At 38.4% G+C, this 13,166-nt stretch overlaps 1 protein-coding gene across 10 annotated transcripts in view; it reads right to left on the minus strand.

Annotated features, from left to right (window-relative positions):
- UNC80 (unc-80 subunit of NALCN channel complex) overlaps positions 1-13,166 on the minus strand; it is a 191,045-nt gene that overhangs the window by 82,515 nt on the left and 95,364 nt on the right. For 9 of the 10 annotated variants that reach the window (XM_087949612.1, XM_087949606.1, XM_087949581.1 and 6 more), the window contains 3 exons: positions 5,821-6,007; positions 3,309-3,440; positions 1,457-1,600 (listed from right to left, as the gene is read on the minus strand). In XM_087949612.1, the coding sequence (XP_087805738.1) occupies positions 1,457-1,600; positions 3,309-3,440; positions 5,821-6,007 (463 nt within the window). The remainder of the gene's footprint in view (positions 1-1,456; positions 1,601-3,308; positions 3,441-5,820; positions 6,008-13,166) is intronic. The other variant, XM_087949587.1, reaches the window with a different exon arrangement.

The raw sequence follows: 13,166 nt of genomic DNA on the forward strand, positions 1-13,166 counted from the left end.
AGTGTGGAAGAAAAAGGTGCACAAGCAGCAGGGATGACCACAGCCTGGAGAGGATTGTCAGGAAAAGGCCATTCAAAAGTGTTGGGGACTTTCACAAGGAGTGGACTGAGGCTGGAGTCAGTGCATCAAGAGCCACCACACACAGACGGATCCTGGACATGGGCTTCAAATGTCATATTCCTCTTGTCAAGCTGCTCCTGAACAACAAACAATGTCAGAAGCGTCTTACCTGGGCTAAAGAAAAACAGAACTGGTCTGTTGCTCAGTGGTCCAAGGTCCTCTTTTCTCATGAGAGCAACTTTTGCATCTCATTTGGAAACCAAGGACCCAGAGTCTGGAGGAAGAATGGAGACGCACACACTGCAAGATGCTTGAAGTCCAGTGTGAAGTTTCCACAGTCTGTGTTGATTTGGGGAGCCATGTCATCTGCTGGTGTTGGTCCACTGTGCTTCATTAAGTCCAGGGTCAACGCAGCCATCTACCAGGAGATTTTGGAACACTTCATGCTTCTTTCCGCAGACGAGCTTTATGGGGATGATGACTTCATTTTCCAGTAGGATTTGGCACCTGCCCGCACTGCCAAAAGCACCAAAACCTGGTTCAATGACTGTGGGATTACTGTGCTTGATTGGCCAGCAAACTCACCTGACCTGAACCCCATAGAGAATCTATGGGGCATTGCCAAGATAAAGATGAGAGACATGAGACCAAACAATGCAGAAGAGCTGAAGGCCGCTATTGAAGCATCCTGGTCTTCCATAACACCTCAGCAGTGCCACAGGCTGATAGCTTCCATGCCACGCTGCATTGAGGCAGTAATTGCTGAAAAAGGGGCCCAAACCAAGTACTGAGTACATATGCATGCTTATACTTTTCAGAGGTCCAATATTGTTCTATGTACAATCCTTGTTTTATTGATTGCATGTCATATTCTAATTTTCTGAGATTGTGGATTTGGGGTTTTCATGAGCTGTAAGCTATAATCATATCAATTATGACAAATCATGGCTTGAACTATCTTGCTTTGCATGTAATGAGTCTATCTCATATATTAGTTTCACCTTTTAAGTTGCATTACTGAAATAAATGAACTTTTGCACGATATTCTAATTTTTTGAGTTTCACCTGTACTTCTGTGTACAGACATTGTCTATGTATATAAGGATTGTGCAGTATGTGAAGAATAATTTGGGAAAGATATTTCATTGAGCGCAGTCATCTGAATGTTGCATTTCCTCTCTGCAGCTGCTATGTGATCCCAAGAAAAGACACAGTTGCTTCAAAGAATTGCTGAAAAGTGTTCTGAAGTAACATTTTCTAATGGAATCTGAAACTTAAGTAGTGTATGTGTCTATGTGTATAAGACAAAGATTAGCTGACAATGCTTGCTGTTTAATGAAGTAGAGATATTTTTAATTCCAAAACTTTAAACTAAAACTTTAAACTAAAAGAGTACCTGCTACTCCATCTTCCCGTACTTCTCCATCTTCCATCAAGTGAACAATTGGCAGTACAGCTGCACAAATGCATGCAGGGAACACTGCCTGTGGGGGCTGTGGCACGTGATGATTTGGTGTGTGCTCTGTTGTATGTTCTTCATCTAAAAAAAGATGCGGAAGTAAAGTCCAAATTAATTTCTTACATTTCATCTATAGCTACTCATGTTTATCTATATAACTACTGTTTGGTTCAGAGGTGGTATTCAGCAGGTTCCAACCAGTTCTGGAGAACCAGTACTGGAAATTTTGAATAGTTCGGAATATCACCTCTGACTGGCCCCGCCCCCATCTATTATCTGCCTCCCAAGTCCCAGCTGATTGGCTGGGTCTTCTTTTATTGCCCTGCACAGGAGAACAGAGCTGGAAAGCCGGTTAGTGGGGTGGGGTGGGAATGGAGATTTTGCAGTATCCTCCCCGTCACTCCCACCAAGCCAAACCATGCCCACCAAGCCAGGCCACGCCTACCAAGCCATGCCCACAGAACTCGTAATAAAAAAAATTTGAAACCCACCACTGGTTTGGTTGTAAGAAACCGCATTCTGAATAAGAGACAGATTACCTCAAGTCCACTCATCAAATGAATATCAATTTTGCATCTACTGACAAAACTATTTAAACACTCATAAAGGGATAGAATTTTCAAAACACAAGTCACTATTTCTAATGTTTGATTCATATATCATCCTAAAGCTATGTTTGTACTCTTCTATATGATTAGCTTGCTTATATAAGATACATATATAGATTTTATCAAGTTTATCTCTGTGAAAGAAACCAACTAAAAATGAACAACATTAATCATGGGAACAGATCTGGCACAACAACATAGACATTGTTTTAATGTAAAGATCAACTGCCACATTAAATGGTACACAATTTAATAGGTTCTAAAATAATATCACAAATAATATCACAAATGAAGACAAATATATATGTCCATGATAATCTTGCAAGATCCGATTTAGATCAGTAATTTTTAATGTGTGTCAGAGTATATTCATTAACTGGCAGAGACATGGTTAACAAAGTAAGCATGGCAACAGACCAGCCAATGAGAGCTGACAGCCTGGGTGTGGTGTGGCTCTGTGCGCTTTGCTAAGAATTGAAAGTGAAATTAACTTGCTTGTTTGCTAAAACTAGAGTTCTGCTCTGAGCTGCTGCTGCTTGCTGTTTGTGTTGTGTTACATTGAAAGAATCTACAAATGGTATTGTAAACTTTATCATGTTAATATGTTTATAAAGAAATTAATGATCCTGCTGAATCAGTCTGTGTGTTTTCTGGATGTGAATTTATGCTGCAAACTCTAAAAATTTGGATATTATTTTAAGATCCAATCTGGGTTAATCACCAGGACCAGAGGTTTAGTTTTCCGAGCTTTTGGACTTGCAGTGGTGCCCATCCTCAGGGAATTTCTCTCTAACAAATGCTAGAGAGAACAGAATGTCTAACACATTCTGTTATAGACAGGTTTTCTGAGAATGAGTTCTAGCACTAGTCTGAAAGCTCAGAAGAGTAAACCTTGGACCAACCCAGACTGGAGCTTAAAATAATATCCACTTTAAAAATTGTTGATTTAACTTGAGATGATTCCCTGAATAATAAAGTTCTCATCATAACGAGAATTAGGATACCTCTTGTTGAAGATTAACATATTTAAATATTGTAGGAAGACAGCTGTGTTAATCTATAGTGGCAAAAAAACAGGAGTCTAGTAGTATCGTTTCCAAGACATTTTAACACAGAAATAAAATTAAGGCAGAATTAATAAGAATCATAAGACAATTAACCTCCAATCTAAAACCCCTTACCTTCAGCACTGACTGCTGAACGCATTGACCAAACTGACCCGCGTCGAAAAGAATAGTTTCTATGTGATGTACTGGAAGTACATGATGGACTCACAGACAGACGGCGTGATGCCAAGTTGGTGACTTCTTCTACTGATAAAATCAATAGAAGATGTTTACATTTTTATTTACGTAGTCTGCTGATTTACAGCAACAATGAAAAGCATTTTATTATATAATAATGAATAAAACACTTAATTTTATTGTATTGTATCTATAAAAGTATATGAAAAGATTTTGTATCAGTTCCTCCCACATATATTTTTAGAGGTCTTCCAACAGCAGAATCATGGTCATTGACAAAACAATGACATTTGTCCTTCCCTAAAAAAACAAAAATCTGCAAGGATACTAACAAATTTGCAGAGGTCCTTGAAGCTCTTCCTAGACTTACATCTAACAATACAATATTATATGTCCTATGGTACTTCAATAGCAGAAACCAATTAAGGAAGTCTGAAGCAATCAGACCACCAATGATTTAAAATAGGGATAGGTATTTCCAGACCTGCAGTCTGCAGGTGCCTTATTTTGGTGCCTTAACCTCATTGCTCCCAAATTGCACTGTTAAATTTCAGTGGCATTATTTATTCTTTTTCAACCTAGAGAATAGGGATATTAAGTTGCTTCCTCAAAAAAAAAAAAAAAAAACCTAGGGAGAAAGATTGCAGCTCTGCATCTTCTGTTAACCAGTAATGCCCGATTGCAGCTCTAGGAAATAGAAATAACTGATAATATAAATATAAGAAAAAAAATCTGCCTTTCTTATGTGGTGTATGTGTTCATGTGATGACTTTATCCCTTGCTACGGGTGAAACTCGAAAAATTAGAATATCGTGCAAAAGTTCATTTATTTCAGTAATGCAACTTAAAAGGTGAAACTAATATATGAGATAGACTCATTACATGCAAAACAAGATAGTTCAAGCCGTGATTTGTCATAATTGAGATGATTATGGCTTACAGTTCATGAAAACCCCAAATCCACAATCTCAGAAAATTAGAATATTGTGAAAAGGTTCAATATTCTAGGCTCAAAGTGTCCCACTCTAATCAGCTAATTAAGCCATAACACCTGCAAAGGGTTCCTGAGCCTTTAAATGGTCTGTCAGTCTGGTTCAGTGGGAATCACAATCATGGGAAAGACTGCTGACCTGACAGTTGTACAGACAACCATCATTGACACCCTCCATAAGGAGGGAAAGCCTCAAAAGGTAATTGCAAAAAAAGTTGGACGTTCCCAAAGTGCTGTATCAGAACACATTAATAGAAAGTTATGTGGAAGGGAAAAGTGTGAAAGAAAAAGGTGCACAAACAGCAGGGATGACTGAAGCCTGGAGAGGATTGTCAGGAAAAGGCCATTCAAAAGTGTTGGGGACTTTCACAAGGAGTGGACTGAGGCTGGAGTCAGTGCATCAAGAGCCACCACACACAGATGGATCCGGGACATGGGCTTCAAATGTCGTATTCCTCTTCTCAAGACGCTCCTGAACAACAAACAATGTCAGAAGTGTCTTACCTGGGCTAAAGAAAAACAGAACTGGTCTGTTGCTCAGTGGTCCAAGGTCCTCTTTTCTCATGAGAGCAACTTTTGCATCTCATTTGGAAACCAAGGACCCAGAGTCTGGAGGAAGAATGGAGACGCACACACTGCAAGATGCTTGAAGTCCAGTGTGAAGTTTCCACAGTCTGTGTTGATTTGGGGAGCCATGTCATCTGCTGGTGTTGGTCCATTGTGCTTCATTAAGTCCAGGGTCAACGCAGCCATCTACCAGGAGATTTTGGAATACTTCATGCTTCCTTCCGCAGACGAGCTTTATGGGGATGATGACTTCATTTTCCAGCAGGACTTGGCACATGCCCACACTGCCAAAAGCACCAAAACCTGGTTCAATGACCGTGGGATTACTGTGCTTGATTGGCCAGCAAACTCACCTGACCTGAACCCCATAGAGAATCTATGGGGCATTGCCAAGATAAAGATGAGAGACATGAGACCAAACAATGCAGAAGAGCTGAAGGCCGCTATTGAAGCATCCTGGTCTTCCATAACACCTCAGTAGTGCCACAAGCTGATAGCTTCCATGCCACGGCGCATTGAGGCAGTAATTGCTGAAAAAGGGGCCCCAACCAAGTACTGAGTACATATGCATGCTTATACTTTTCAGAGGTCCGATATTGTTCTATGTACAATCCTTGTTTTATTGATTGCATGTAATATTCTAATTTTCTGAGATTGTGGATTTGGGGTTTTCATGAGCTGTAAGCTATAATCATATCAATTATGATAAATCACGGCTTGAACTATCTTGCTTTGCATGTAATGAGTCTATCTCATATATTAGTTTCACCTTTTAAGTTGCATTACTGAAATAAATGAACGTTTGCATGATATTCTAATTTTTCGAGTTTCACCTATATATGAGAACTCTCTAGGCCAAAAAACACATTCCAGAGTACAAAGTGAGTGCACCTTCTTCCTCCTGCTCTGAGCTTGGTGAACAACTAGGTTCATAGCAAGCTTCCTGGGTGATAGGTATGGCAGTGATGAGACTAGCTTCTCGGCCCAGACGTTTCTTCTCCTCTTCCTGTTGCAGGTTCTTCAGAATGTGTTCTGCTCGTTGATGAGAACGTGATACTGCCCGGGCTGAAAATGACTTCTGCAATCAAACCATTAAAAAAGACATTGGAAAAAGTTGCTTTGTTTTTTTTATAAAGACACTTGCTTACTTGAATACTACTTCATCAAACACAACTCAGGTTTATTTTTGTAAATAATATATCAACTATCAGAATTTATCATCCATCACACCAATGGAAAGAATGAAAACATACAAAGTGTGTGTGTGTGTGTGTGTGTAATATATATTGAGTAACCTTGAGATTTGCAGGTTATCTAATCTCATTTTGGAAAAAATAAGTGAAGAGCTGACAAAAATCATGAGAACTGAGTTTCACCAAATGTTGAATTGGGAATGACATGAGAGGGATATGGACAACTATTTGGGAAATTAAATAGAATATGTGCTATTGGAGTGAAGCAGATAGAAAACTGTTTACTGAAAGGTGAAATGATTGAAAAATATAACATGTCTGAAGCCGGAGGAATTTTTTTCTTTAAATATTATTTGATAATGATCATTTCAATGGGGATGACGAACCAACTTCTAAATTGTCTCAACCTTTGTTTCTCTTTTATTCCTCCCTTTTCTCCACTCTCAAACCCTCCCTGGGCATAAATTAATTTGGTAAAAGAATAAAAGGGCTGTATGTATATCCGATTCTTAACAGTACAGTACACATCTCCTCTAAAGTAAGGCTTTAGAGATGCTCATCCCCAGGCAAGAGAACACGATTATTTGGCCGTTGTCGCTCTGCAGCTGAAGGCAGTTGCTGGATGTCTGAAAGGCAGGAGAGGGCCGGAGCTTCTGTGTTGCTGTCACCAACATGCTGCCACCCATCAGGCAGAGTGACCTACTTGCGGATCTCCACTGTCTCATCCCTGACTCGCATTGTGATAGCACCCTTTCAAAGGGTTTGGGGGCAAAGAGGCTGGTTTGCTTCTTGCTCTCTTAATGAATGGGTAGTAGTTTATGAAGTGAGCATACTTAAAAAGCAGCCTGGTTATTTTAGGTTGTGAATTTAAATGTGTAAAACGTGTAGAAGTACCGTATTTATCGGCGTATAACACGCACTGGCGTATAACACGCATCTTCATTTTAAGGGGGAAATTTCAGGAAAAAAAAATTAAAAAAATTCTGCCTGCCTGCCTTAGTTTCTGGTTGTTTGGGAGCAGCTTCGGCTGAGAATAATAACTATTCGCCTCTTTTACTCAGCCGAAGCTGTTCCGATTCAACCATTAACGAAGGCAGGCAGGCAGGCAGAACGGAGCACTGCGGGCGGGCGGGCGGGCGGACGGGGGGGGGGGGGGGAGAGGCGACAGGAAAAGCCCCCGCTTCTTTGAAGCAGTTTCTTCCTGTGCTGGTGGAGGAGCGAGAGAGCAACTGAGAGAGCTGACCCAGAGAGAAGGACAGGCTTCGGTTGCTTCCTCCCTCCCTTCTTTCATTTGTGTCCTTGATCCCCGATCCCAGCAGCATTCACCGAAGGCTTCTTAACATTATATCGGCGTATAACACGCATACATCATTTGCCCCCTATTTTCAGGGGGAAAAAAGTGCGTGTTATACGCCGATAAATACGGTATGTGCATTGAGGGGGGAAGGTATGTACTTAGGCAGTTGCCCTGTCTCTGCAGCATCGGTCATGTGATTGAGTGAGCGTGGCCAACTTGACGTCCCTCACAGCAAGTGCCGCCCCACCTTGCCATGAGTGATGTTGAGTTGGCATGCCCACCCAGTCACATGATCACCTAGCCACACCCACCAAGCCACGCCCACAGAATCGGTGGTGGTAAATGTTGAATCCCACCACTGCTTGGAAACAGTTGTGCGATTCAACCGGTGTAACAACCGGTTCGATGACCGTGTGGTTCGCTCATGCACATGTGCTTCACTTGCCCGTGCTCCACCTTTTAAAAAAGCCTCTAATTCTTACCTTCAACTGCAGCCTCTGTGAATAAAACAGCTGAGGCACAGCAAACTGCTCTGCCACATGAATCAGCTGTGCTCTAAACAAAGGAAATAAAGCACAGGAAAGAGCAGGAGCAGGTGGGCGGGCCCACATGCTCATCACAGCGAACGGTTCAGAGCCAGCTGATCATTGGAACAAGGGGTTTACCTGAAGCAGTCCAAACTAGGAGAATCCCACCCCTGCTTGGAATATATTGAGTAACAAAACAAGGGCAGATGGCAATTATTTTCTCAGATGAAGTATTTGGAAGTGCAATTCACTGAAATATTTGAACAATATGCAAGCAATTGCTATCTTCTTTATAACATCCTGTGAAATCTCCCTTCATAAATTATTAGACTTTCAGTCTTCCTGAGCAGATAATAATGTTAGTGTAGTTTTGGGAGGGCGGAGCTGGCGTCGCGACAATACGGCATGCGATCTTGGAGGTCTGAGATCGCTGCTGATATCTTTGCTCCTGGATGGTCCAAATGGATCTAAACCGTCCTGAAGAGATGGTGCATGTAAAGAGCGCATCCTGTCGATCCCAGGGACACCACAAAGTCCCTGGTAGATCCAGGAGAAGCTCTTTTTGCCAGCGGCAAAGAGGCAACCATTAAAGCTGCTGAAGTTGGGACAGCTCCAAAACGAAAGAGAACCAAAAGAGAAAGTGTGTCGGTTTGGTGAGAATTTTTTCTTTCCTTTAAGATTTGAAAGGACACCCTAAGGAAAAGAAAGAATCTGTAAAAGTTTTGACAGAAGTGATTAAGCGGCGATTTTAAACAGGAAGTCAAAGTAATATTTTTTTTATTTTTTTTCTCATTGCTGGATTTTTTACACATGATTTTATATTTTGAAACTGGACTGGGGTTTTTTTTACCTTCCACCTATTCTTTCTCTCCTTTTTGACTTTATAATATTTTAGGCTAGAGTCTCCATTCTAGTCATCTTTTTAAATATCTTTTTCCCTTTTTAATTAATTTTTATTATATCTTGTTTGGAAAAGGAGGGGGAAAGTGAAAGCAGAAGAAACTTTGTAACACTGCCAATTAGAGGCTTGGAAATATTCTATCTCTTTTTTTTCTTGACCAGACAAAGCTGAGAAAGAACTGAGACTTCTTTTCAAGGACATTGCCTATTTGATAAGATAGAGGGAAGAGCATGGGAGAGTATTATTGCAGGTGCTCTTCTGGGTTTCTATCAATAGCTGGAGTCTGGTGTTGAAGTTTATAGAAAAAAAAGGTGATAAGACTCTGGAGAAGAGAGTTATAAATTTTAACAAAAGCCTTGGATAACCAAACAAGGTGCAGTGTGCTCTTTTTACTTTTTTAAAGCTGGGCTATTTCTTACTTTAACAAACCCCCTCCTTATTGGCTTACTTTTTGTAATAGCTATTTGGATCCTTGGCCTTTTGGAACTTGTTTTTGTCTTTCTTTTTGTTTTTGAAGTCTAATTTTTACGTTTGCATTTTATTTTAAAGGAAAAGCTTTAGTATTAATGATTTCCTTCTTTTTTCTTTTTTTTTTTTAAGGGAGTAGTCTCTTTTCTCTTTCCTTCCCTTGTTTTTTTTCCTATTTACCTTCCATATTGGTTTTTTTTTTGTGGCTTTCTTTTTTTTGTTATGCATCCTTTTATACCTGATACTTTTTAATTGGATTAAGGTGTTGAAGAACCTGAAGAACTTCTCTTTTCTCTTCTTTAGTTTTTTATTTTCTATTTTTCCGCCTTTTCAAGGATTTAACATTTTTTTCTTTTTTGTGTGTGTGTTTTTGAGTTTTTACTGCTATCTAACCAATCGATTAGATTAAGGTATACACGAACATGAAGAAATTTTATTATTATTATTATTATTGTTATTATTTGGCTTCTTTTCCCCCCACTATTTTTACTTGGAATTACAATTGGTTATTTCACAAGTGGATTAAGGTCTAGAAGAACCTGAAGATTTTGAATTGTCTGAAATGAGTAGGAAACTAACAGCCCCTGGTTCCTCAACTTCTACTTCTTCCTCTTCACCATCTGGAGGACAACACTCAATACAGACGATGTTACAGCAAGAAAAAGAACAGGAAAAAGTGATGCTGCAGATGATTATGCAAGGAATTCAAAATATACAAATAAGAACAGAGAATATTGAAAAGAGAACAGAGAACATTGAACAAAGAACAGGAAAAACTGATGAAAAGGTGGAGAACATTCAACAAATGATGATGAAGTATGATGAGAGATTCCAAAAAATTGAAGAAGATAAACAAAGAGATAAGAAGATTGGAGATACTGATAGCAGATTAACTGTGGTTGAACAAGATAAAAGTGGGATGTTGAGATGGGAGATGGACAGATCAGAATTTTATCTCAGATTCCAAAACATAGAGGAAGAAAAGGGACAAAACCTAGCTGAGATAATTTTGGCTGAAGCTCTGGAAATAACTAAAGAGAAGATGATGGATGGAATAGACGAGGTTTATCGAGTCTTCACAAGATATGCAATGAGAAATAGCTTACCAAGAGAAGTTCACATCAGATTTACAAAGAAAGCCATTAAAATGCAAATATTGCAAGTGGCAAGAGAGAAAACATTGAAATATAAAGACAAGGAGAGTGTGGTCCTGAAACAAGTACCCAGAAGAGTGAGAGAGATGAGAAGAGAATACCGATTTCTGACTAAAATTCTACTTTAAAAAGAGGTGAATTATAGATGGCTGATTCCAGAAGGTTTAATGTTCACATGGCAAGAACAGAGACATAGAATTGACTCAACTGAGAAAGCTGAATTATTTTATACAGAATATTTTGGAGGGAAAGAGGAGGAGGCAGAAAAAGAAATGTCACTAATTGAATTCCAAGAAGACTGCCAAATAGCGACTGAAAAAGAAGAAGGTGCAGTAGGCGGAAAGGTGGAAGTCAAAGAACAACGTGAACCAAGATCTACGACAGCTGCTAAACCTAACTACAAAATATAACCATGGAAGAGAAAAAACTGATTACAATTAGCATAAATGGACAACTCAGCTGTTAAAAGAAGGAAAACTTTCCATAAATTAGAGAAATTAAAATTTGATATAATCTGCCTACAAGAAGTACATATTAAAAAGCAACACGAACAATTGCTGACACAGCCAAAATTAGGGAAAATATTTACTTCTTTGACACAATGCGAGAAAAGAAGAGAGGTTTTATACATTAAAGATATTATCCCAGCAAAATTGATCTATACCGATGACGATGGAAGAACACATGGTGGAAATAATGGACAATAATATGAAAACACTCCTGATTGCAATCTATGCCCCGAATGACAATCAAGAAGAATTTTATAAAAAATTACACATGAAAATAATTGAACTGGACTATGCTAATATAGTTATGATGGGAGATTTTAATGGAATTGTAGATAATAAACTGGACTATACAGCACAGAAAACAACAAAGCAAAACAGAAAGACTCTCCCTAAATCTTTTTTTAAATGGTAGATAAAATAAATTTAAAAGATACATGGAGAGAAAGAAATGCTAAGACTAAACAATACACCTTCTACTCAAATAGACATTTATCATGGTCCAAAATAGATATGATATGGATGTCAACAGAATTGTTACCTAATATTCAAGAAATAAATATTGAAACAAGTACTTGGGCAAATCACAATCCAATGACAATTAAATGGAAAGGACAAAGAAGATCTAGATGGATGTTAAATAATACTATATTAAAGGAAAAAGACTTCACACAGTGGATGGAGAAAGAACTGGCTTTCTTCTTTAGAGAAAACAAAAAAGAAGATACATCAATCCAGAATCTATGGGATACAATGAAGATATATGCCAGAGGCTTGATAATAGACTATACAAGGAAAAGAAATACCATGAAAAGACTAGCCTCTAAGGCATTAGAGGATGAGTACAAAGGACTTGAAAAAGAGCTATAGAAAATGCCACAGAAAAAGGACATTAAGTTAAAAATGGATATAATTAAACATAAAATGGGTCTAATAGAAAAAGAAGAATTAGCACAGAAAATCAGAGGTGCTAAACAGAACCATTTTGAAGATGCAAATAAACCAGGTAAATGGTTAGCATATAAATTGAGAAAGGAGAAAGAATCAAGGAAAATATTGCAATTAATAGATGACCAAGGCCAAGTTTGCTATGGTAGTAAAGAGAAGAAGGAAATCATATGAGACTATTATGGGAAATGATACACACAAGAGAATATTGATGAGGAAAGAGTTAAACAGTATTTGCAGAATGCTAATTTACCCCAGATACCTAAAGAGATTGAAACAATGTTAGAAAGCAATATAACGATGATGGAGTTAACTGAAGCACTCAAGAAGCAAAATAATGGAAAGGCACCAGGCCCAGATGGACTTCCGGCAGAATTTTATAAAACACTACAAGAATCGTTGAACCTTCCATTGCTAGAAGTTATGAATGAAGTTATGTTAAAGAAGAAGATACCCAATCATGGTCAGAAGCTTATATTACACTTGTCTCAAAAGAGGAGGCCGATCCATTACAAATCAAGAACTATAGACCTATTTCCTTACTAAACGCAAATTATAAAATTTTTGCTTCAATATTGGCAGAAAGAGTTAAAAAAATACTTAAACAATTTTATCCATCCTGATCAAAATGGATTTCTGCCAAAGAGACAAATTAAGATAATATGAGAGTAATCTTGGACACTTTGGAATACTACTAGGCACACCCTGGAAAACAAATGGCTTTGATATTTCTAGATGCACAGAAGGCATTTGATAATGTGAATTGGCGATTCATGTTATTACAACTGGAACAGATGGGCGTTGCTAAAAAATTTATTCAAGCAATAGAAGTTATATATCATAAGCAAATGGCAAAGGTAATGATAGAGGGAGAACTGACAGACTCTATTGATATAATAAAAGGAACAAGACAAGGGTGCCCAATATCACCTCTGTTGTTTGTGTTAACCTTGGAAGTGCTAAACAGAAATATTAGAGAAGAAAAGGATATAAAAGGGATGAAAATTAAACAGGAAGAATTTAAGTTGCAAGCATTCGCAGATGATCTGGTTTTCATTTTAGAAGACCCACTAGAAACAGCATCAAAACTGATAGAAAAGATAGAGGCATATGGAAAAGTGGCTGGTTTGAAAATAAACAAAGATAAGACAAAGATCTTGACAAAGAATATGCTATCAAGACAAAAGGAAGAACTGGCAGATCTATTGAAAATTCAGGTCACGAATAAGATTAAGTACTTGGG

This window comes from Notechis scutatus, chromosome 1 (assembly GCF_049901735.1).
Source record: "Notechis scutatus isolate UNSWTSFEM ecotype Mainland chromosome 1, rNotScu1.2, whole genome shotgun sequence".
NCBI lineage: Eukaryota > Metazoa > Chordata > Lepidosauria > Squamata > Elapidae > Notechis > Notechis scutatus.